This window comes from Trematomus bernacchii, unplaced genomic scaffold (genome assembly GCF_902827165.1).
Source record: "Trematomus bernacchii unplaced genomic scaffold, fTreBer1.1, whole genome shotgun sequence".
NCBI classification, from domain to species: Eukaryota; Metazoa; Chordata; class Actinopteri; order Perciformes; family Nototheniidae; genus Trematomus; species Trematomus bernacchii.
Genome location: NW_022987590.1, coordinates 240198 through 266036, shown reverse-complemented (window position 1 = coordinate 266036; position 25839 = coordinate 240198). Strand labels below are relative to the sequence as shown.

The following is a 25839-nucleotide window of genomic DNA, read 5'->3' as shown; positions in this document are numbered from 1 at the left end:
ACATGAAGAAGAGGGGACACATGTTGATGTAGAGGAGACATGAAGAAGAGGGGACACATGTTGATGTAGAAGAGACATGAAGAAGAGGGGACACATGGTGATATAGAAGAGACATGAAGAAGATGGGACATATGTTGATGTAGAAGAGACATGAAGAAGAGGGGACACATGTTGATGTAGAAGAGACATGAAGAAGAGGGGACACATGTTGATGTAGAAGAGACATGAAGAAGAGGGGATACATGTTGATGTGGAAGAGACATGAAGAAGTGGATTTTGCATAATAGGTGGCCTTTAACGGGGATTCATCAAAACTGTGTGACACCGATAAAGATAAAATATCAATTTGGCCGATGCAGATGTTATCGGTTGTCGTTTTTTTTTTTTTTTTTTTTTTAATCCCACATCTGTGCCAGGTAAAAACATACATCTTCATTATAAAAGAAACTTCTGAAATGATCTTGGAACAGGCACAATAGGGTGGTCCTTAAAATTGAAAGTGGGAAAGTCTAAGCTCCAACCTCCAGAATTCATTCTATTAGTCAAGAAAACTCTCCTGGTGAATGTTTTCCTCAATCTGACAACATTTACCCGTCCCTCATCCACCTGGAAGTGTAGCCTCAGTTGCAGCTGCTGTGTGGCAGCCCAGGTGGATGAGGGAGGGGTACATGTTGTCAGATTGAGGAAAACATTCACCAGGAGAGTTTTCTTGACTAATAGAATGAATTCTGGAGGTTGGAGCTTAGACTTTCCCACTTTCAATTTTAAGGACCACCCTACTGAGGCTAAACTTCAAGGTTGATGAGGGGGGGGGTAAATGTTGTTGGAATTTGAATAAAATTCACCAGGAGAGTTTTCTTGACTATCATAACAAATTCCAGTGGATGGAGCTTAAAATAAATGAATTTGAAAATGTACATGGCACCAAGGACCACCCTAAGGCACAAATATAATCAAACTTACAGTATGTATCAAACAACCTTGAATATTATTTTCTTCCAAAACGGCTGAATTTTATTTATATTCGTAAACAATAACGTGTGACGACACATGTTGACCTCTAAAGTCATGCAGAGTCCAGCTTTCTGGTTTATTTACAAATGTGCAGCTGGTGTTCCAAACCGACCGCAAAGAACCAACACAAAGTTTAGCAGCCGCCAAATTGGTGTCCCACAGATTGATATCCAAAAGCGATAAATAAGACAAATATTGATGTTCTGCAGATGGATCGGTATATCCCTGATGTCATTTTAAATAAGAACATTGAACAGACGTATGAAAAGATAGTAAACAAAGTTAGAAGACTAAATACAACAAGTAGAGTTAAACGTTTTCTGTAATATCTCTGCAGGAATTGTTAAAAAAAAAGCCAGTTTATCAAAATACCTCGTTTGCTTACATCATATAAATACATATATGCCAGGATGCTAATTGTTTTCACAATCCAATAAATAATTTTGAAAGTTGATTTAGAAGCCAACACTAGAACAGTTTTAAAATTGCTGTAATATAATCTTCCTGGCAAACACAGCCAGAAAACTATTTAAACCATGAATGCCAAAAATAATATGCATATCAGGAAAAACAATCTTCTGTCTCTCTGCAAGTCTGGCTCAAACACACACACTGAATCTTACCCACACACACACACACACATTGAATCTTACCCACCCACTAGGGCTGTACCCGAATATCCGAATATTCTTTCGTCGGAGTACTATTCGGGTTTCAATTTCGTTATTCGGATATTCGTTTTTTCTTCAAATTGAATTTATTGAAATCTCCAATATCAACGTAAGAGCTTGTGCCTCTTCGGGGGGTGCTAACACTTAACCATAAACGTTATCGTTTACTTTCTCCGTCTTTATATGTAGATATTACTTTTCTCCGTTAATCTCCGTCACGTTGTTTCCATAGCAACAACAACTTCCTGTCAACTGCGCTAACTCTCCTTCAAAATAAAAGCATGTCCATAAATAGGAAGCCAAGCCAAATTACACTTAAGACGTATACAACTGCAACGAAAGTAACAAACACAATGCGATATCCTTGGTATTCGGGACAGCCCTACCACCAACACACACACACAATCTTACCTACACACACACTGAATCTTACCTACACACACACACACATACTGAATCTTACCCACACACACACACATACTGAATCTTACCCACACACACACACTGAATCTTACCCACCCACACACGCACTGAATCTTACCCACCCACACACACACTGAATCTTACCCACCCACACACGCACTGAATCTTACCCACCCACACATACACTGAATCTTACCCACACACACACACACACTGAATCTTACCCACCCACACACGGAATCTTACCCACCCACACACGGAATCTTACCCACCCACACATACACTGAATCTTACCCACACACACATACACTGAATCTTACCCACACACACACACACACACACTGAATCTTACCCACCCACACATACACTGAATCTTACCCACACACACATACACACTGAATCTTACCCACCCATACACGCACTGAATCTTACCCACCCATACACACACTGAATCTTACCCACCCACACATACACTGAATCTTACCCACACACACACACACTGAATCTTACCCACACACACACACACACGGAATCTTACCCACACACACACACACGGAATCTTACCCACCCACACATACACTGAATCTTACCCACACACACACACACACACTGAATCTTACCCACCCACACACGCACTGAATCTTACCCACCCACACACACTGAATCTTAGAGAGAGAGAGAGGCCGGGTACTCACCAGGTCATGGGGGTAGAAGCGCACTGAGGTAGAGCTGGAGAGGTGGGAGTCGGTGTCCCTGCAGGACAGAGAGAGAGAGAGAGAGAGAGTGAACACACTGATGGAGGAGAGCATCTGCTGCACTCCTTCCTGTTACCTCAAACCAAACAGCCAATGGGCTTTCTGCTTTGCTTCAGCATCAAGATCCAGACACAGATCAGGAAGATGTGAACAACTACATATTAAATAAGGAACGTTCATACAGCATTTTAAGAGTGCAATTCAAGCACTTTCAAGATATCTTAACCAAAAAATATCAGATTCTCAAAACTTTTATAAATCACACGTAAAGAAAGAAATGATTCTCCAATAAAAACAGCAATGAAAAACGACCGATATATTTATTTATTTATTTACTATTATTTATGTACATAGCATGGGCACAGGAAGTAGGAAGCTCATAAAACCAGGTATAATATCTTTGTTTACAAGAGTATTGATATATTTTTGAGTACATGAATAACCTGGCCTGCATGCATGCTTCTCCAACAAGTAACTGGCCAGATATTATTCTTAGCTCCTCTTAAAACCGGACATTATCACACCAACTTAAATCCCATGTAACAGTGATTGAAATATCTGTTCCTAGAATATTCTCAGACACTCACCATATGTTATTGGAGACTCGTCTGGTTGCAGGTTCAAAGTTAACCAGCGACATGTCACAGCCTCCGGCCTCATACAGCGAGGGCGTGAGCTTTCCTGGAATAAAAATAACAGAGAGAAGCAAAGTCAGAACAGATACATCACAATCAGAGTCTGTGGGAAGAACTTGTTTTAACTACATGTGTACATGCAGGAAATAGCTGTCTTTGGTTATATTACTGGTCTTTTGAGCTAATGTGTCTCATCCCAAAGAGGATTTTAACAGCAGTATTGTACAGCTGCTGCTCCAGTGGAGCTTTACTGCAATATGCGGGATTGTCCCACTCTCAATAGCTTCAAAGGACAACTCAAAGAATGGTTGAGAAACAAACAGACGTGCAATCACCGCTAAATGCACTTTAACACAGGGGTACCTCCTCTTGCACTTTAGGTAGCACTTGTATCTTCTCTTGTACCTTACATGTCGTAGCTGCTATATTGTATTACCATGTCATAAATACTTGTGTATGCTGCTCTTGCTCTTTTGCACTTTTTGCATATCATGCATTTTGTTTTTGCTATGTTTGTCAAATGTAAACTTCTTAAATGTTTTATGTGAGGGACTGCGGATGGAAATGAGCTCAAAGCTAAATCTGGCACTGTTACGCTTGACACATTTGAATGTTTTAAGTGTTCATTATTGTGCATTGTCCCTGCCAAATAAACGATTAAATAGATAAATGTCCTGTGCTGAGAAATGACAGCAGGATATAAAAGTAGCAGCTATGAAGCTCAACAACTACAGTATGTTAAAAAACAACAAGTTGTACAAACAACCATAGCTTGTAAACTTCACCAAGAGATCAATACAGTTGTATATGAACTATAATAATACATTGTTAAACAGATGTTGTATTATTAATCTAAAGCAGCTAGATGGAGTGAAGTAAGAGTATTAAGTAGCAGGAAATGGAAATACTCAAGTTGAAATACAACATGGTACTCAAGTATGGTAGTACTGGAGTAAATGTACTCAGTTACGGTTGACCTCTGATAGTTAGAGATGAGATGTCGTCTGCAGTTAGAACAGAATTACTAACACAAACACACTCTAAGTTTCTGAAAACAGCTCCCTGCTCCGGGACACATGATGGGTATGAGCCGTAATCATTCACCAGAGGGTCAGAAGGAGGACGCAGAGCAGCTTTTGCAATAAACTGTTTCTTTGCTACAATGATTACCGCGATAAGGATATAAACGTGTTTATGTATAATGCTTTAACAACACCAGCAGCAGGGGGGGGGGGGGGGGGCTGTGCCTCAGGGGTAACATCAAGGAGGTCAAGTATTGGCTACAGACAATCTCCCAGAAGCACAGACAGTAAATGGAGCATGGGGAGCGCTCAGGGCTGAGAGATGCGTCAGAGCAGCGAGGATAATAACGCAGCTTCAGATCTGAGACTATATTCTCTATTCTTAACCAGGAACCTTAAAACCAGAACAACAGACAAAAAAAAAAAAAATTCTGACGTATAAATGAGGGGTGGACATTTCTCTGTATCTCACACATCACAATAAACTGATTGCCAAAATGTAAATATGTCAAGACAAACTTCAGATAACATGCAACATTTTAACCAAACGTGTAAATGTCCTCACTGTTGGACGAATAAAGGAATTCTGATTTATTCGTGTTAAATTGCACAAAGAGCTCCTTTTAACTTAAAGGTTTAGGCCACGTTTACACGGAGACGAAACGGGTTGTATCCGCTACAGATCTGTAGCGGATACAACCCGTAACAGAACCGCGGAAACGGAGCCCTCAAACGATAACGGCTCCCAAGGTGGGTAGATCTGCGGACTAAACTCTCTGGGGGGGCAAACGGCTCCGTGTGTACGTCCTATACCATCATTTCCTGATAACGATGACGCCATAGCCCCGCCTCTCCTCCTCACCCCTGCGTTATTGCTGATGTGTTTCGCCAACAACAACAACAATGGTGGCGGATCACAGGGTTGCTTTCGTGCTCCAGACGCTACTGACCATGCTACAGATGTTAGTGCAAAATCTACAGCTCCTCTACCACAACCATCAGCAACAAGTGGACATGGAGAACTACATGTTGCTAAATCCACCGCGGAGAATAAACAGAAGGGCAGCCATGGCAACCATGCTCGGGAAGTCTTACTCGCTGCTTTTGGTGTATTTTGTGGCAGAAGTACAGCGCCACTTACAGGCCCGGCATATGTACTACAGCGGGTAGAGCGGTCTCGTGTGGACGGACACGTTTCTTGAGCCGATTCCGTGTGGACAGAAGACTTTTTTGATATCGACTAAGGTTCGTTTTCGTCTCCGTGTAAACGTGGACAATCCTCGGGGACCAACAAGGCCATATTTTCAAGATATACAAACCAACACACTTAGAAAATAAACCAAACAATTAGAAGCTCATGCTTGCTGCCGTTTGAAACCAATTAAAAGCGAAAATTGTACAAAAGATAACCTGTAAAACCGGTAATTTTGTGGTCAACAAACCAAACAAAAATACTTTTCAGAGCTTCCACTTCTGTCCAAAAGAAGCAAAATCAAGTTTCTTTTTAGGATACATATACATTTTATATGTGAATCGAAAAACCCTAAAACATGACACTTTAGGCAGCTTTGAGGGGGTTGATTCCACCCATGTCAGACTTCAGGGTTGCATACATTCGCAGATACAGTAATGGACGAAGGCTGCACAATTAATTGAAAGTATATGGACAACAGCAATATCCATAAGTGCAATAATTGTTAAAGGCCAATTATGTGTAAGAAATACCATTTTGAATGAAGTATTGTGGAGCTTTCTTCAAAAAGAAAAAAAAGAAACCACACCTCGATCATAAAATGTTTCAATAACGAGAATTACGACGTCAATTGATTATTCCTTTCCTCTTTTTGTAAATCATATCGCAGTTGCAATATCCGTCAAAATGGTTGCAATTAGTTATGTTCTCCAAATCGTGCAGCCGTACAGTGGACGTAGTGCTACTTTTACTTGAGTTTAAGTATATTGTGAATAAAAAAGAAAATGGGATTTTGAAAGTTGTGAATGGATTCAGCATTTTAGAAGACACAAATCTCAATTCTTATATTATCAATTTATTTCACCCCACCCTTAACATGGATCCAATTCTCAAAAATCTACTGATCCCACTGTCCTGAGAAACTCTCCCCCTATCCCCTGCTCTCCTCATGCCCCCTACCGAAGTCTTCCTGCAGGCTGGAGGCCCCCCCGATGGAGCCTTTGTCCTGAGAGCCCTCCATGTGTGTGCTTCCGGTCCTGGCCAGCAGGGAGGCGCTTGCGCTGAGCACGGTCACCTGGGAGGGGGTTCTGGAGGGCTGACTCTTCACCTGGGAGGAGGACGAGGAGGAGGAAGGCTGCGTGGCCTGGCTGAGAGCCTCCTGAAGACTGTGGGGGGAGAAGGGAGAAGGGGGGAGGTGAGAAGAGATGGAGGCCACAAGGGGAGGGGGGGGGGGTGCTGAGATACAACTCTATTACGGGAGGGAGGGTACGGAGGGTGGCATAGGTCATTTAAATAGAGTGGTGCAGGAATGAGTCCTAAACCCTGACATGGCTCCCCTGGTCTGGAGGTCAATGGTTTTCTGAATGTGTTTGTTTTCCTGAAATCTGACGGTCTGTGGTTAACACAAACTGAAGAGACTTTAATGCTAAGAGATCAAATACGTCACTAAATACCCCACTGGTGAATTAAAAAACAGTGGTTGCTAACAAGTGTCCAAATGAGACGACTAACCGTCATCACGCCCAACATTAGCCACCTTTAGCTTAGCAGTGGTGACCTAAAGTCATGTGACCGTGCTATAGTTCCTTTATAACCCAACAATAGCCACCTTTAGCTTAGCGGAGGTGACGTGAAGTCATGTGACCGTGCTGTAGTTCCTTTATAACCCAACATTAGCCACCTTTAGCTTAGCGGTGGTGACGTTAAGTCATGTGACCGTGCTGTAGTTCCTTTATAACCCAACATTAGCCACCTTTAGCTTAGCGGTGGTGACGTGCAGTCATGTGACCGTGCTGTAGTTCCATCATAGCGTTATGTTAGCTTTTATACTTCAGAAATCATGAAGTGGTGTTAATATGTGGAGATTATCCTGCTGAACTAAACGTGTAAGCATCATAAACGTTTGTTGGACACAGAGATTATTTTCTGCAATAATCCAAAATCCCATTGGTTTTTTGTAGAGGGAACCAGGGAGATGCTGCCTTCAGGGTCCTACACAATTATACGTCATTCCTGCACCACTTTATATAGAGGGTTTTTTAGGCGATATGATTCACATGCTGGTTGTTAGAGTGAAGATCCCTTACTTCAAAACAATGACATGTTTTGAGTTTATTTATTTTTTACAGATATTAAACAAACATTACGGCCCATTTCTGACAACATTTTTATATACCTGCAGATAAGAGCCTTACATTTACCAATAACAAACTTTTTTTTTTAACTTGCTTTTCTCATTAACCTCCATAATGGCGTCGCTACGGATGTGTTTTATGATATTCAGCGTTAACCCTGTGCATTACCTTTTTACAAAGCCTTTTCTAAAACTAAAAAGGGCATTTAATTTAGTCTCTTACAGATTAATAGCGTTTCTGACTTGGGCTCATTTCACAATTTCTAAAACAGCAACTTTATGAACATAATACTATTTTTGTTCTAAAGTTCTGCCCTCAACGCTAGATATTTTTCTGTAACCCTGATAGATTACTTTACCAATAGATGATTTCATTGTATAATTAAAATATTTTAATGACTCATACAGTGTTTGACAAAGTCTAAGATGTCCGCTGCACCACTTAAAGTCAGAGAAGTGTTTTCAGTGGAGGAGCAGGAGGAGGGGAATGGTTTTGTGTTTTGCAGTTGATTGACCCCTGGCAGGCTGCTCTCTTGTTTTCATTGCTCAACCTTTTTCTGGGCTCAGCTTTTAGAAATGTGACCTTGTTAGATAGAAGCAGGAGTCTTGGCTGGCAGTCGAATATATAAAACTACAGGAGCTATATATGTCCACAGAATAAGCCCAGTGGAACATAAACAATCTTTATGTGCTCTGTGTTAGTCATGCTGGGAGTGCTTACACTGCTGCTTTACATGCAGTTATACAGCCTGTTGTTTGAGATACATATCTGTCTTTTGGATTGAATACTGAGATGAACTGTGAGCTTTAGTTAGGATATAATCGTGGTGCTACAACCGGACAGTGTGTTTGAAATATTCTGCAGTCATTTTAAACAACGAGGAATAAAACTCAGGTATCAAAGGTCAGATCCCATAAAGTTACAACAGGGACTGATAAGGGAGCTGCAGGCACGCCTCATTTAACACTGAACTGTAATAGTGCAGTTAGGCATGATGATGATATATAATCGCACATTTAAACAGGATTGTAACAACAACAAAAAATGCACATTCACTAAGTGTCCTGCAGTTTAATGCAAAAATAAATGTTAACCTTTTTAGACTTTTTTAAAAGCCACTAAAAAGGATAATTAAGAAGAATTGAACACTCCGATGTTTCACTATCAACATCTATGTGACGTTAGTGAAAGAGGCATTTGGTCAATTATACATTTATAATTATTTTGAGATTTTAAAATGTCATGTCAGAATAAAAAGAACATACTCTTGATGTCCTAGCATATTTATACAACTTTTGAAATACATTTTACTACCATTTAAGGACTTAGGTTAATGAAGTGGATGCATTTCTAATATTTTTTTTATTTGGGAACATGAATATTTATTAGTTTATGTTGGAAGAAAAACCTATTAATATCTGTCTTTAGGGATGTACTGCCCTTAACTCATGCAAAACCGGTTTGAAAGCGGCGATTTTAAAATCTATTAATGAGCATCTAGGGACTCTCAAAATGTAAAACAACAAAAGCCCACTGTATTCCTGTGGGGTCAAACTTAAAGCTTTGATTTTTTTTTTTTTTAAAAGATCAATATGATCTTCATCTCTTTCCTTTAGAAAGGTTGCAGTAAAGGTCAGAGCCATGTGATACAGCGGGGCGTCTGTGTGTTATTGAGCGAATCATGAGAGGAGACGGTGAGCAGATTAGTCCGAGCTTTAAGCCTTTAGAGTTTTCTAAGGACTCCATTCTTTGATCCGTGCTCAAAATGTGGGAATTTAGGACATTAGATGGTTTGATAAGAGGATGAAAGGAGAAAAGGGAGGACGGAAAGACATCACATGCAGAGAGGAGGCGGGCTCCAATGAGAGATAACGTCCTGCTTCATGTCATGCACTGTAGCAGATGGATGTGGTTTGGCTCCATGCACGGCGTACCTGAGAGGAGATCCAATGAGCGAGGAGGTGGGGGTGGGGTTACTTCCTGCGTTGTGCCGCCGCCGCACAGCCTGCCGACGAAACGTGCTACGCTCACGCCGAAATATGACCGTCTCCTCGCTGCCCGGGGCTGTCAGTGAGAGACATCAGGGCCGGTCAGAGGGAGAGCTTTTTGGGACAGCTTTATGTGCATGAGGTGGTGTTTCCCATTTGTTACAAGACATAGCATTAGCACTAGCATGGAGCGACTCACTGGCAGCAAAAGGAAGTCGTCCGCTAAAACATGACAACACTAAACTACACTGTAACCGGGAACCTCTTTTGCATATTACACCCGTCTCTCTCCCCCCTCTTCATTTCCTGTCTCTGGCTCTCACGTCATTATCAAATAAATATATATACACTGAAACATACGTCTGAAGAAGCCCCAGAAAAAATCAAGGAAAAAGATTATTAGCAATGATTCAACACATTACAACAAATTGGTTGAAAGATGATAACCTGATAAACTCTAAATAGCAGGATCTAGTAAATGAAGTAAACTAAAATAAGCATGAGAATAAGAAAATAAGTGAATATCTTTGATAAAACAGGGGGAAATGGTTGAGATTGACCCTGCGGCTCCATTGAGTACTTGATAATTATTAGAATGAAAGATATATCCATTATCTGTATACTACCATTTGAATTGATTATCATATTTGTACCTACCCATGCATTACAGTTTTAACTGTATTTAATTGTGTTGTGTATGTCCTGTAACAATAAATGTAGTCATGCAAAGATAAAAAAGGTCGAAAAAGGGACACATTTACCAGAAAAAAAGATATGTAGCTTTCAAAGCGAGACTTATAACTTCTGCTGGACAGTTTCCACGTTGGCCACGAATGGTGAAACAAAGAAAATGAAACACTTCATTTCTACAAGATCCTCTTACAGCAGGACCATCAAATGTTTGGGAGATGAAAAAAAACTTGTTTCTCTAAAGAATCTGAAGTCACAGTCTCGCTTGATTAATTTAACAGGAGGGTTTTTGCGGCTGCAGCTGTACTTGGTCTGGTGGCTCATCTTGGTGGCTAATGTTTGCAGACTGTAAACATATATTGCTGCCTCACTGATGCTATCCAGTCAGCCTGCTGCTCTTCTCTATGATGCTTCTGTTCCACCTTTACATTTACCCTGACCGCCTACTGTCATAGAGTGGTGTAGTGATGAAGTATCTTTGTAGGCCGACCCGGAAGTAAGCTGCGCATGGGTTCCCTCGACAAAAAAGCAACGGGATTTCTCCATAGGATTTTGGAATATTGTAAAAAAAATAAGATCTGTGGAAAACGAACCGGTTTGATAAATGTAAACGTTTTGTTCAGCCGGAAATCTCCACATGTCTACCCTACTTTTTCGAATCATAAATCTATCGATCATAAATCTAGCGATTCGATTTACATCGCTCACATCTACACATTAGCTCGTTATCATAACAATACCAGATGTTGTGAGGACTGCGATTCAAATACTTCCAGTCCAGCAATTCCCCCCCCCCCCCCATCAACCACTACTGACGACTTCAAGTCCAGTCAAAGGAAGTAAAAATACTAATCAATGCTTCACTAGCTTCTACTACTAATGAGATCCCCTATAGGGAAGTGACTGTGACCTTGATTGCTTTGGGACCCATAGACAGAAGTAATCAAACACTGATCATGAAATATTGATAGCCAACATGACATATCCTGCCTCATGATTCGTATCCCAGGAGGAGCACACACTCTCAGAAAGCTGAGAAACAATCAACATCAGAAGTTCCACAACAACATACAGGAGCCAGAGCAGAGGAAACAGTGTATGTATGTATGTATGTATGTATGTATGTATGTGTGTGTGTGTCCGGCAGTGGACCAGACCTAAATATGGAGTGTGGACTGCTACTTGGAGAGGTCCCAGTTCACCTCCTGCCCTGCCGTGGTGCCCTTGAGCAAGGCACCGGACATCCCTCTTCCCCCCCTCACTCCCATTGCTCCCCGGGCACTGTACAATAGCTGCCCACTTCTCCTAGTACTAGACTCCTGGTACTAGGATGGGTTAAATGCAGAGAACACATTTCACTGTGTGCTGTGTGCTCTGCATGTGAGACCATTACAGAGGGGTTCATCCCTCCATATTCTATTCTATAAGAGAGCTGCTGTTTGCCTAACCTCGGCACAAAGCACACACTATGCCGTCATGCTAACCCTGATCTACGAGGATGGTCAGCACTGTAACGCCATGGAAACTCCCCATGGTTACACTGAACGAGCGAGGCAGACAATCTCTTCTGCAGACACACACATCACACACACTCAAAAAAGCAATATGAAGAGGCCTTATGTCTGGAGGATTACACCCAAAAAACTCGATGCAGTCACTGCTCCCCTCATGCTCCTGCAAAACAGACAGGAAGCAGCTCTCCCATAAAGTGAGCATGACGTATGCTATCCAATTAAAAAGTGCTACAAAGAATTAAACAGTCCGAACCCGCAGAGCAAGCAAAAAAACAAAAGCAGACTAAAAATAGAGCTTATATTCTGTCTGGGATCATTTCAGTGTTCAACAGTTCTGCTGATAATTCACAAAATAGTGTGTATGTCTAAACAAGTGGGATAATCCGCAATGTTATTAAGGATGCACCGATATTGAGGTTTGCCTTGTTGACCAACATCAGCTTCTCCGAAAATAAGACAAAAATAACGGGTAAGTATGAATCAACATACTGTGTCAACAGACAGCAGTGGTAATGCAGACAGAGTGAGAGAGAGCTGTGTGTGTGTGTGTGTGTGTGTGTGTGTGTGTGTGTGTGTGTGTGTGTGTGTGTGTGTGTGTGTGTGTGTGTGTGTGTGTGTGTGTGTGTGTGTGTGTGTGTGTGTGTGTGTGTGTGTGTGTGTGTGTGTGTGTGTGTGCACGTACCCCGCAGGGCAGCAGCAGCAGCGTCCTGAGGCTCAGAGAAGACCGCCTGATTGGGCAGACTGTTTCTGGAGCGAGTGACTGACTCCAGCTGGGAGGCCCGGCCCAGCAGGGAGGCTGCGTCCAGGACTTCCCCTTCTTTGGCTTCCAGGTCCGACTTGGAGGTGGTGAGGGGCCGGGGCCCCGCTGGGGCTCCGAGATGGACGGGGTCATTAAGGCAGGCGGCTGTACCGCTGTCCAGACTCAGGACCCGGGCGTGGGTTTTGGCACTGCCTGCGCTGGGGGTCCGGCGGGAGGTGCGCCGCCTCCCTTCAGGCCGAACTCCTGCCTCAGAACCCGCTGCAGACTTTACTCTGGAGGAGGGGGGGTGGTGCTTGGCCCTCAGGGCCCGGTAGCAGCCCTCGGGGGAGTGGCAGGAGTGGGAGGTGCTGGAGGAGCTGTCCGTGCTGAGGTGGGTGGAGCGCAGACTGGAGGCACAGCTGAGTTCACTCTGATCCGAGTCCTCATCCCCCCCCCGCAGGAAACCCAGCACTACAAGGCTTGGCCCCGCCACGCAGCGACATGTAGTCGCGGTGCCGGCTGGCGTCGAAGCTGCTCGCTCTCTTCTTCCCCATCCGCCGGCGCCCGCTGCGCCCGGTGGAGAGGGAGGAGGTCCTCTGGACGGGGCTGGCAGCCTGAGGCTGGCTGTCGTCCTTCAGCTGCTCCGTGTCAGCAGCTCCTGTGGAGCCGTCAGCACTGGTCCTGATGCCGGGCTCCTCCAGCGGCTCCTGAGCCGGAGCGGGCGGAGTGTCGGCGGGCGGTTTGGCCGTCAGCTCGTTGGCGTGGGGGTTCTTGTTGGCCTCCCTGGAGGGGATGGTGCTGAGAGCTCTGGAGCTGATGCTGCAGAGGCTGGAGGTCCGGCCGCCTGACGGAGCAGACACCGTGTCCCCTCGGTCTCGCGCTCGCTCGTCCCCAGACAGCGACAGCAGGCTCTCCACGTGGGTGGAGCTGGTCTGCTCGCTGTGGAAGCTGCTGACGGTGCTGTTGGTGTCCCGGTCGGTGCCACTGCAGTAGCTCTCAGTGGAGCCGCTGCTGCGGGTGCTCAGGCTCCTCAGGCTCTCAGCGCTGCGCTCCCCCCGCTGAGACTTCCCCCCCCCACCTGAGCCCTTCACACCCCCTCCCACCTCCACCTGGTACAGCCCCGAGCTGCCCTCCCCCGCCTCTCTGGAGGCGGAGCGGGCCACTCTGCGCGGCTCTTTTTGTCTGTAACACTCCACCCCAGAGGTGGAGGCCACGGCCTGGTCCTGCTGGTACAGCCGCTCCCCCCCCTCCCTCACACACACCCCCGTCCTGTGAGTCCTGGCCGCCTCCAGCTCACACACGGGGTCCAGGCCCCCCCTCCTGGGCGGAGGGTACAGGGCAAAGTCTGGCAGACACGGGTCGGGGAAGGCTGAGCCGGCGGAGCTGGAGGTCCGAGGGAGACCCCGGGACCGGAGCTCCTTCCTGTAGCTCTGTGACTGCAGGGAGGCGTGAGGGGGGGGCTCGGCCTCACAAGAGGAGTGGGACAGGCTGAAGTGATAAGCAGCAGAGGAGCAGAGGTCAGCTGCTTCCCGGGACAGCTCCGAGGGACAGAGGGAGGTGGAGGGCTGCAGCGAGGCGAAGGAGTCGTTGGCGACAAGGCAGTACATCTTAGTGTCCGACAGGAGGTCTGCAGGGACACAGAGAGAAGGACATTAAAGTCAGCACCGTCATTTTAGTTTTATTTGAATGAGAAAAAAGATTATATTAAACAAATAATAATCATTTGAATACACAATTCAAGCTAATAGATTTAGCAGGGAAGAGAAGGGCAGAGAGAGAAGAGGAACAGAGACAGAGCGGTCACTCTTCATGTCAACACACAGTGACAGCTGAGGGCACAGAAACACTGCAGTGTGTCTGAACAGGCAGATGTGAAAAATGCAATTTTACTAAATTTGATTCTGATCCTGCAGGCCCTCACTTCACTGAGAGGAAACCCCCCACCAGTGCTGCATAGTGGTGAGTGTGAATCACTTTAAAGTTACAGAAGATCGTCCTGATCGGTCACAATGACAAATGTCACATTAAGTAAGTAAGTAAGTGTGTGTGTGTGTGTGTGTGTGCATTTATATTGGACTGCTGGGAGCAGGCACATTTTATGGTATCTATCATTTTTTATATATTAGTTGTTAAATACAAGTTGGTTATAAAAATTAAAATTAAAAAATATATTTTTTATATTTTTTCAGCCAAAGCAATCTGCTATATTTTCAGTCAATGGCAGAGAATATTTGTTCAATGCGACCTCTGCATTATAACCTGCAGCCGGGTACACAAGAAAGCTGTTTGTTTGTTTACCATGGTCGTGGCTGCAGCTCTCCACCAGAGTCAGACTGATGTCATCTGAAGTCTTTCCCACATCTCCTGTGAACATCGGAAGAAAGCAATCAAGAGATGAAGAGTTTAATCAATTATTAATGCGCTCACGACCACAATCCCTGGGCCCCACACACACCGTCTGCAGAGGATGACCCTGCCTGCTTCTCAGAATCACTCCTTCTGAGAGGTGCTCTGAGATATTCTGGGTGGATCGTGCAAGATACTGAACTGTTGCCTTCAATCACTGCTCCTCAAAGTTACTTACTGTGATGGACAGTCTGAGTGAAGGGAAGAAGATTGAAAAGCTTAACCCCAGCAGAGCTTTTGTCCCACCTCAGACCACTTCCTGTCTTTAAAAACGTCCAGCTGATTAGAAAGTCATGGAACAGCCTCTCTGAATGATTCAGAAGATGCAGCCACCTTCCTCGAACACCGAGGACAAGCGACCTGAAGATCAATTATTGTCTCTGTTTTGTAATAAAGTCTTCCTGGAGAATGTCTCACATGACGGGTCTTACAGTGTCTACATTTTTTTTTAAAGCTCAGCAGTGCCAGTCTTAATCGGCCTCATCGTGGTGTGACTGCTGAGGTCACAGTCATGCTGCGTCAGGCTCTTTCTGCAGCGGGGGTGATCATGGTCAGGGATGTGGTGATCCCGCAGAAAATATGTTTGCATCGCAGGGTCACAGGAGAGTTTAAAGCTGACCAGGGATGTGTCTTACAAGTCTTTAACAGGCACAGAGGACAACGATTTAGAACATATTAAAAAGGGACACGCCACCCCAAAATCAAGAATACATATTTTTTCTCTCAACTGTAGCGCTATTTATCGATCGAGTGGGCGGCTATGGGGATCTTCCATTTAAAGTGATGTTTAAAACTCAGTTAATGGGGCTCATTCACTGGCGCTTCCACAAACAACAACCAACATAATTATTACATTCAAATGAAGTACATTATTCAAGTTTACATTAACTTTGGAGAAATGAAGCGGAAGCGCTCTCTCTCCCCCTCCCCCTCTCTCCTGACAGCCCGTCAGTATCTCCTGCAGCTCACTGATCCAGTAATGAGTGACCCGACAGTGAAGAATAAATATATGTATAACTAGTTTAGCTTGTTCCAGAGGTAGATAAAATAGCTAAATGTGTTAGGTCTAACTCTTAGTGTGTGTGTTGCTCCGCTCACCGGTCCGTCACAGCGGGTGGAGCTGCAGGGTTTCTGCTTCACACACACGTTGCATACCGCTATTTTATTGTCTTTTCGGACACCTTAAAATACTGCCAGACCGGTGAAGCCATTTTGGCGAGCTTGTTTTGCCGCGCACAGAGAAAAGTGTAAACATTTTACGTCATGTGATCGGCTCTCGCGATCTGCATTTTTAGAGAGCACCGATCGATCGTCAGAGTGATTATCGGCCGATATCGATCGGCGGCCGATCGATCGGAGCATCCCTAGTATAAATGGAATCATATTTACCTTTGGCTACTGTTGCTCTCCCATGAGTGGAAGCCATCTGAAATGTGAAGAAAAAAAGATGAGTCAAGCCTCTGTTCAGGATATCATAAAGTCATTTTAGGAATAAATGTTCATAAAGGAATCTGACACAGCGTGTGATCATTACAACATCTTTAAAGAGTGTGTGTAGTTCAAACAGCCGCTCCTCCTCACTGAGGAGAGTTTTGGCCTCTCTCTCTGCTCAGCAGCTGAGCATGTCGGGGATCAGCGGCTCGAGGACAAACGGTCCAGAGGTTAAAAACATCTCAAAAACATCTCAGAATTCACACACACACACACACACACACACACACACACACACACACACACACACACACACACACACCACACACACACACACACACACACACACCACACACACACACACACACCACACACACACACACACACACACACACACACACACACACACACACTACACACACACACACACACACACACACACACACACACACACACACACACACACACACACACACACACACACACACACACACACACACACACACACACACACACACACACACACACACACACACACACACCACACACACACACACACACACACACACACACACACACACACACACACACACACCACACACACACACACACACACACACACACACACACACACACACACACACACACACACACACACACACACACACACACACACACACACACACACCTAACTGGTCAGTTTGTCTGAGCTGTTTGTGTTTCTTGGAGGCTCTCAGGAAGCAGATGACGTCTGTTTTTGGGAAGATTAAAGACTGTTCTCTGTAAATGTGTATCAGTACTTCACGGATCATTTATCACGTAACACAGAGATTTACAGGAATACTTTGTGAACCGTTTCTTTCATCAGGTAAATGTTTTTGGATCATCTCAAGTTAACTGAACACATACTTTGTTCGTTGAATACATGGATAATTCTACCCACAAACCAAATATAAAGCAATCTGCTAAATAAATAAAAAAGATATCACCTACGGCTTTGAGACTTTAAAGTTGCAATGATGGGAAAAAAAATTATATTCCTAAAATCCTACCTTCCAAGTCTTGTTTTTATTATTCAAGACATTTTAATAACAATTAAGGCCTTATCTTTTTGGATTAATGAATGATATTCATGCAGTATGGTCAGTGTGCAGCAGACTCTGTTACCTGCTGGTTGGACTCCAGCCCGATGTAGGAGTTCCTGGAGCTGCAGTCCACAGGAGGGGTCTCCTGTCTGATGAAGTCTGACATCTCAATGCCCCCTCCAGGGTCCCTGCACACACACACACACACAGACTTGAGTTAGCAGAAGGCACAATACACACCCCCTCTTAAATCTGAATGCATGGTACAGACTAAAAAAAAGTCATTTAATATGTTGAGATGATATTTAGCTGTTTAAAGGTCCCATTTTCTGGTTATTACCCGTCCCCTTGTGTGTTATGTAGCTTATGTAACGGTCTGCAAAGTCACAAACCCTCAAAGTACACCCTGTAGAGAGTAAAACTCTAACACAGAAAAGACGTGTCTATGCTGCCCCAGAACGCCTTGTTGAGATTTTTCTTTTTCTTCTTCCGGGGAAGGTTGACGTCACTACGTCCAAATGGACCAATCCGCACACACACACACACACACACACACACACACACACACACACACACACTCTCAGGCTGAGCTCCGCGGAGCACCGGACCCCTCAGACCCCACGCAGCAACCAGGAAATGACACCAGTAATCCAGCTCACACTATCCGCTCCTCGAGCCTCAAAGGGCGGAGCAGCGAGCCGCGCAACGTCCCGCCAACACGGCACCCAGACCCCTCGCAGCATTCTCATCTGTTTGTCATTACTGGTGTCAGTTTCTGGTTGCTAACAAACGCCATTGTAACAAATAATCACTGATGTTCAGCTGTAACGGTGGTGGACTCATCAGAACAGAGTGGGCGAGCTGACCAATCAGAGCACAGTGGGCTCAAAGGGAGGGGGGGGGCAGGAGCTCCAACAAGGCGTTTAGGACAGAGAGTGAATACACATACTATACAGAGATGCTGTATGAGAAACCAATGTGAGTTTGGAACATTGAACAATGTAAATCTATTCTAGTAGACCTCAACAATGGAATCATGATCAGTAGAAATGGCCATGACATGGGACCTTTAATGTCATAATGTAAGGTAAAGTAATACATAAGGCACATTTTAGACAAAAGGCCAATCAGAGTGGTTTACAATCTGCATTAACGCACAAAACAAATGAAAGAAAACAACAAAAGTTCATAAAAGAGGAAGAAGACAGTGAAAAGAGGATCTGTATCAAACTAATATGTTTTGTCTATTCAGTAGAAAACTATTTTTAGGCAGGAATATACTTTAAATACTTTATTCGAAATAATATAAACGCATATTTAGCCTTTAACAAAAATTGTGCTTCCTGTGTCTTTAAATGATTTTGGGAAAAGCAACGATGGTCAGAAAAACGTCTTCCCTTCAATCCGTACACATGACTAAAAAGACATCAAAAACAGGACCATATTTCAAATCCTTTATATGCTTCTGGGAATCCAGTGAAGGCCCAAAAAAAATGTAGATTTCCTGCGCTCTATTTTTAGCCTGGACTTGCTTGTTTAACCAGCCGGTATGTCGAAAGCAAAAACGTTGCCAAGGATTGTCTATAAATCATTTCCATATGCCAAGAAGACGTTTCATAACGGGTCAAACCACAACACAAACACTCCCAATAACAAACTGCATCACTGGAAAAAGAGGGGTGTGAGGGGAAAGAGTAAAAAACACCTCCATCAGCCTCACTGGGCTCAGTGTAAACTCTAACAGCTGGAATGCAGATCCAGATGTGCGGCGCGGCTGCAGAGCGCGCTCTCTCAGGATATCACTCCCTCAGGAATGTGAGTCAGAGTCATGGGCAGAGAAACCCTGAAAAACCTCTCTGGCTTGTGTTGGTCTGAATCAGGGCTTCACCTCTTCATAAAAACATATGATGTACTTTTTGATGGGACAGTAGATAGAGTTTAATGGGGACTAATAGGGCTGCTTGATTGTGGCAGAAATCACAATCACTGTTATTTTGGTCCTAATTGAGATGACGGTAATTTAATATGATCACTCACTGACTTTGAAAACATCTTGCATTCATTATCTATCTTTTATTATCCTTTTAATATAATTTAACAGAAATTTAAAAAAGATAATGTGAAAGTATATTTATTTAATAAAATAATGTATACTTTAAAGGGGACCTATCATGCAAAATGCACTTTTTGATGTCTTTTATACATAAATATGTGTCCCCGGTGTGTCAGGGAACTCACGCAGCGTCAGAAAATAAAACCCTCTCTCTTTTCCTCCGTACCCAAATCTCTAAAAACGGAGGTACAACGGAGCTGATCCAGATTTGCGTCCGATATGACGTAATATCTGAAATGTGGACCCACGGCACTATCAGAAACGTTGCTATCAGAAACAATGCCCAACTGTTTTGGACGTAATATGGTCGGTGTTTACATTAGCATCGCTAACACTCAGAGCTAACCTGTACTGGAGAGCATGTGTGTGAAGAAGCAGGAAATAAAAAGGAACTCACCTTGTGGTATAACCGGCAAGAGAGAAAGCCTTTGAGCTCCATACTGTTTCAGAAATAATCCTTGATAATCCATGATATGGTGTTTCATCACGGCAGTATTTAGTTTAGACAGTAGCTGCCGGGTCCTGCATAAGCTCCGCCCCCTCCTTTTTTATTCTTTATACATTTTTTTTATTTTTTAAAGCTTTATACTCAAAATCAGCACTTTTGAAACAGGAAGTGAAATAGAGGGATATGAGGCATGGCTAGAATGGGTGATCTGTTTGGTATTTTGAGCAAAACACTTCATAGACATGTTTTTTATATATTTGTATATATCTGAGACCTATGCTTTTGCCTACAAATAGCATGATAGGTGACCTTTAATTATAAATGAATAACTTCAAAAATAATGAAAATAAAATCTACTGCAGAAACTACTAAACATAAATATTAAATAACAAATAGAAATAAATTATACCACAATAAATTGGATGAAATATGTTGTACTGCTGTAAAAACTCTTTAAAATATCTTAAACTATATTCAATGAGGATTTAACCACAAGACTGAATCTGAATCTAGCACAACAATCAATTTAACTGATTATCATATTTTCATAATCGCTTGATGTCAAAATGAAAATTGAAGATAAAATGTGATTAATCACCCAGCCCAGTTAGCGACGACATGCTCGATTTAAATGACTTCATCAACTTGTGTAATTCATTGTACGCTGTTATTCTTCATCCAAGCTTAACATAACCATCATACTAATGATGTTACTAAAACCCTAATCAAAGCAGAATTAGCACTTATTTAACTGTCAATACTCTTGACTTTATTAAGCAATGATCTTGTGATGAGTTTAAAACAAAATGCTCAACAACACAAGTGTTATCACCAGCCATTATGGAGGCAAATTAGGTCATGTGACTAGGAAATAACTGATCAGTTTCCAAGACAATTATCCCAGGGCTGAGAAACACAGTTTTTAGTGATATATTTATCTGGTGCAGCCCTGCAGCCAGGCTCTGTCTCCCTTTATCTGAAGCCTTTAAAGTGATGTATTGATTCTTCTTGTAGCAACCTGTCCTCTCACCACCCGGGAGCGTGACCTTTCACCTGTGCGCTGATAAGAACCTCAGATCACCTCTAAATGACTCCTCCTCCACCACCACCACGCGACTCTTCCCCATCATTGATCAGGAAGCGTGACGTGATGAAGCTCAACCACACCACCGAGTCTTCCTCTGAGTCACCCTCCCCCCTGACCCACATCCCCCGCCACACATCTCCTCCTCCGTGGGGGCGAGTAAGACGTGGACTCACCCCGGGCCGTTGCTGTCCTCTCGGCGGGTGACTCCCCCGTCGTTGGCCCCCTCCGTGCCTCCTCTGCTGCCCTGGGTCTCCTTGGCCTGGTGCTCCACCACCTCCCCCTCGTCCAGGGCATGGTGGAGGCGGAAGTTCACCGTCTTCAGCAGCAGGAACATGGCGGCGATGACTCCGCAGTAGATTCCCACGATCACCATGGTGGGTTTCAGGGCCTGGCATTAAGAAAAGTAGCAGAAGTGAAGTTTAGAGTATCTGATACTGCAGAAGGAGCTGGACTGTACTTTGTCTGTTTCATCAAATTTTGCACATTTCTGTACTAAAAAAACTGGGCACAGCTTTTTATGGTATTTTAACTTTTTCAAGTATTAGGAATTGAATAGAGTATTTTCTTGGATAATATTTCTGTCTCTTCTCATAGTATGTTTCTCTAATATTGATAGTATTTTTATTTTTCTCTTACATATTTTCCATCATGCTAATGCATTTTTCTTCCAATTGCTATTTTTGTTTCTTCTACATATTTAATTAAGTAATTTGTTTCTATGAGTATTGTGTTTTAAAAAAACGCCTTTTGAAGAAGCCCCTCAGACGTTCATTAAATGACATTTTGTCCCAAAAAAAACCAAGACCACAGGTAGTCAGTTTAATATCAATCGATCAATCAAAATGTTGGTCGTGCTGCTGCATCCGTTTACACTTATTAAAGCAGCAGCTCTCTAACCTGTGGCTCCATATGAACCGCAGAGCTGAGTATTCCACTCCAGGAATAGATCGGAAACCACAGACCATTTCAACCATCAGCTTCTCAATATAGAGGTTAGCATGCTTATAGCAGAGCGTTTCCTGACACGGGGGACAGGAGGCGTTTTAGAAAGATTCACTGACACGACCTGTAGTCATGAAATATTTGACAAACAATACATAAATAAAAACGTATAAGTGGACTAATATCATTTATGAATAGGTGTCGGGTCCTGACACAGTTAAAGGGCAAGCTAACACCAGGGGTCACGGGTAACATTTATTAAAGTACTGTACTAAAATTAAATTATAAAAAGACTTGTACTTGAGTAATGATATACTTTATACTTCTACTCAACTACGTTTAAAAGAGAAATTATTAACTTTACTCCACTACATTTATTTTATGGGTTTAGTTACTTTTCAAATCAAGATTGTCTATTATAAAACATGCAACAATATTTTAACATAATGTATCTCTGCTGGACTAACTGTTTGAGGGTCAAAGATGGTCAGAAATGTGTTGTCTACAACCGTGAAATGCTACTTGATGCAATCACATTAATTATATAATAATTTCATATAAAAAGGACCTGATTTCATATGGTAAAATATCACATAAAGCGGAAATGTTTTCTGCACTATGACTACTTTTACTTTAGATACTCTATGTACATTTTGCTGATAATACTTCTCTACTATTACTTAGGTGGGACTTTAGATGTAGGACTTGTAATGTACTTTCCTATTAATGTTTAGGAACGTTAACTTAAGTACAGCATCCGAATACTTCCACCACCAATGTCAGGGTATATGCAGGAATCCTGAAGTCAAATGTAATACCTTTTAAGACCTTTTTTAAGACCCTTTCCATACATTTTAAGACCTCATCGCCACTTGGAGTTTTAACCGGTTACCTTGGCGACACACTTTACCTCACATTGACTATATACAGTATTGATTGTCCTTCCTCCTTATCTTCCAACCATTTGGACGCTAACTTGCATTTCCCCATAACGATGTTGTTTAACAACCGGCGTAAACGGACCTTCGCACGCTATCAAGCAGTGAGCGTGCGATGTCCTGTTCAGATGACGTCAAATCCAACGGGATGCCATAAATAAACTACACAGAATCACACTACACACCTACGCAATGATTACATTCAGGCACACTGTAGAATACAACCTCTTTGGACAATTTATATACTTATTGAAAACAAGCTACAAAATGTAATACCTTGGAAAATGCCGTTTAATACTTTTTAATAGCCTTAATTTTCGCTAAATTGATTTATCAACTTTTAATACTTTTTAAGACCCCGCGGACACCCTGAATGTGCCAGAGTAAACACAACGCTTCAGAAAACCAGCAGAGACACACTGTGACAAAGGGAGTGAGCAAAAAGCCATTAAGTGCGACTTCATGGATAATAAAAATGACAGATTACTGTGACATCTATCAGCTGAGCTCCTGCTCTCACAGCTGGTGAGGCTTCTGAAAAACTGGAGATACCACAAATCACTACCGACAGGAGGACAACAAGGAGATAAAAGGGGGGGGGGGGAATTACATTCACTGATTACAGCCTGCCACACACAAGCTAATGAACTGGTACAAATGCTAAGGCTTCCTAACTGCATCACTGTGATAAAACCCACACACAAGTCACATAAAACCTACAGACATCAGGGAAGCTTGCTCAGTGGATATATTTAAAAAGAAAGTTAAAAACATATCTGTTTACTTTACACCTTAACACCTGCTCTCTGATGCATCTTAAACTGTCCCGTGATGTAGTGTTATTATCCTTATTAACATCATCCCATGGCTCCCATTATTTCGAGTTCTAATCACAATGTGAATTTGCACTATCCTCCTTTTAATGCACTATTATATTATATTATATTACATTTTAATCTATGTCTTTACTCGGTTTATTAAATATTGTCTTTAATTGGTAACTGTATTCTATGTGATATACATTTTCTGTGGTTATTTGTATGTATGTCAATACTCTACTGTGAAACACATTGGACAGCAGTTCTTGTATGAAAGGTGCTATAAAGAAAGCTTATTATTACACTATAAAATGGAGCAGGTAATTAATTTAAACACATTTCTGACAAAAAATGTTTGCGTTTTTTCAACAAAAGCTTTTGGTTTTATAACACATTTTCAGTGTTGTTTGTTTATGAGATGTCAGTTCTCTACTGTGAAGCACTGTATAAAAGGTGCTATACAATAAAAGCTTAATATTATTATGGTCCAACCTGGGGGATGACACACTTTAAGAAGGGAGCAGCTAACACATTTTTGACACATGAATCACGTTTTTCAGCGTTTAATTTACAGACAATTTTGGTTTTATAACATATTTTGAGCGAAGCATTAATATAATGTGTGGTTTTGTCAGTTTAAAGAAACGTTACATTGTCTCTGCTCCAGATAATAGCCAGACTCCGACCGTTGGTACAACCAAACAGACACTGTTCAGTCAACAGTCACAACAAAAACACCAATAAAGGACGTTTTAAAATGCCAAGAGTGAGAAGCTATTAATTCAAAAACATTTTTGACACATGAATAGCGTTTTCAGGGTTTATTTTACACAAGCTTTTGGTTTTATTCGACATTTTGATTGTAGTTTTAAATTAAAACTGTTGTATTCTATGTGATATACATTTTCTGTGACTATTTTATTAGATGTAAATTCTCTACTGTGAAGTGCTGTAAAAAAGCTTATTATTATTATTGTTAGCATTATGATTATTATTATTATTATGGTCCAATCTATCATGTGGATGGTAGACTTTACAAAGGGAGCAGCTAATTAATTTAAACAATGTTTTGACACAGGAATAACGTTTTTCAGCGTTTTATTTTAAAAAGCTTTTGGTTTTATAACACATTTAGAGTATAGTTATAATATTCCGTGTCGTTTTGTCAGTTTAAAGAGACGTTACATTGTCCCTGCTCCAGATAATAGCCAGACTCCGACCGTTACAACAATCTAACGGACACTCAACGGTCGCAGCAGAAACACAACAAATGGAGGTTTTAAAATGAGGTTTAAGGGAGGTCTTAAAGAGGTTTTTCTCACCATGTAGAGGATGAAAGGGAAGCACAGCAGGAACAGCCAGATGTACAGATGTAACGCATTGACGAAGGTGTTTTGATCGGGGTCGTAGTACCATCCTCCGGTGACTGAAGCCCAGACCCCCTGCCTCAGGATCTGCAGAGTCTGAGACCCCATGTTCGGTTATCCCGACCGACGGAACTACCTGGAGGTGACCGGGCTAGTGATCGGTGAACATGGCTGTGTTTTCAGACAGTGGCCTGAGAATCCCCCATGTAGCAGCAGCCATCTTCTCCTAGCTGCCAGCTGGGGCTCTGTTCGGTCCTCCAGCGAGTAGACAGCTATCCCACCACGCCCTGCGAGACGCTTCTTCTTCGTGGTATCCGGGAGTAGAAGAAGAAGAAGCTACGGTCCAAAGCGAAGTCCGCTGGAAGTGCGCCACACATTGAAGCTGATTTATGGAATGGCTATAGTGGCCAAACAGTGGTACTACAA

The 25839-nt window shown here is 42.8% G+C and overlaps 1 protein-coding gene across 1 annotated transcript in view; it reads right to left on the bottom strand.

Annotated features, from left to right (window-relative positions):
* The window catches only part of pcnx1 (pecanex 1), a 58130-nt gene extending 32409 nt beyond the window's left edge, over positions 1-25721 (bottom strand). The window contains 11 exon segments of the mRNA XM_034129090.1: positions 2804-2861; positions 3451-3544; positions 6673-6878; positions 9782-9911; positions 12722-13238; positions 13240-14405; positions 15077-15142; positions 16574-16610; positions 17783-17888; positions 21522-21736; positions 25369-25721. Coding sequence (XP_033984981.1) covers positions 2804-2861; positions 3451-3544; positions 6673-6878; positions 9782-9911; positions 12722-13238; positions 13240-14405; positions 15077-15142; positions 16574-16610; positions 17783-17888; positions 21522-21736; positions 25369-25521 — 2748 coding nt within the window. The 5' untranslated portion in view covers positions 25522-25721.
* Between the last annotated feature and the right edge of the window lie 118 nt (positions 25722-25839).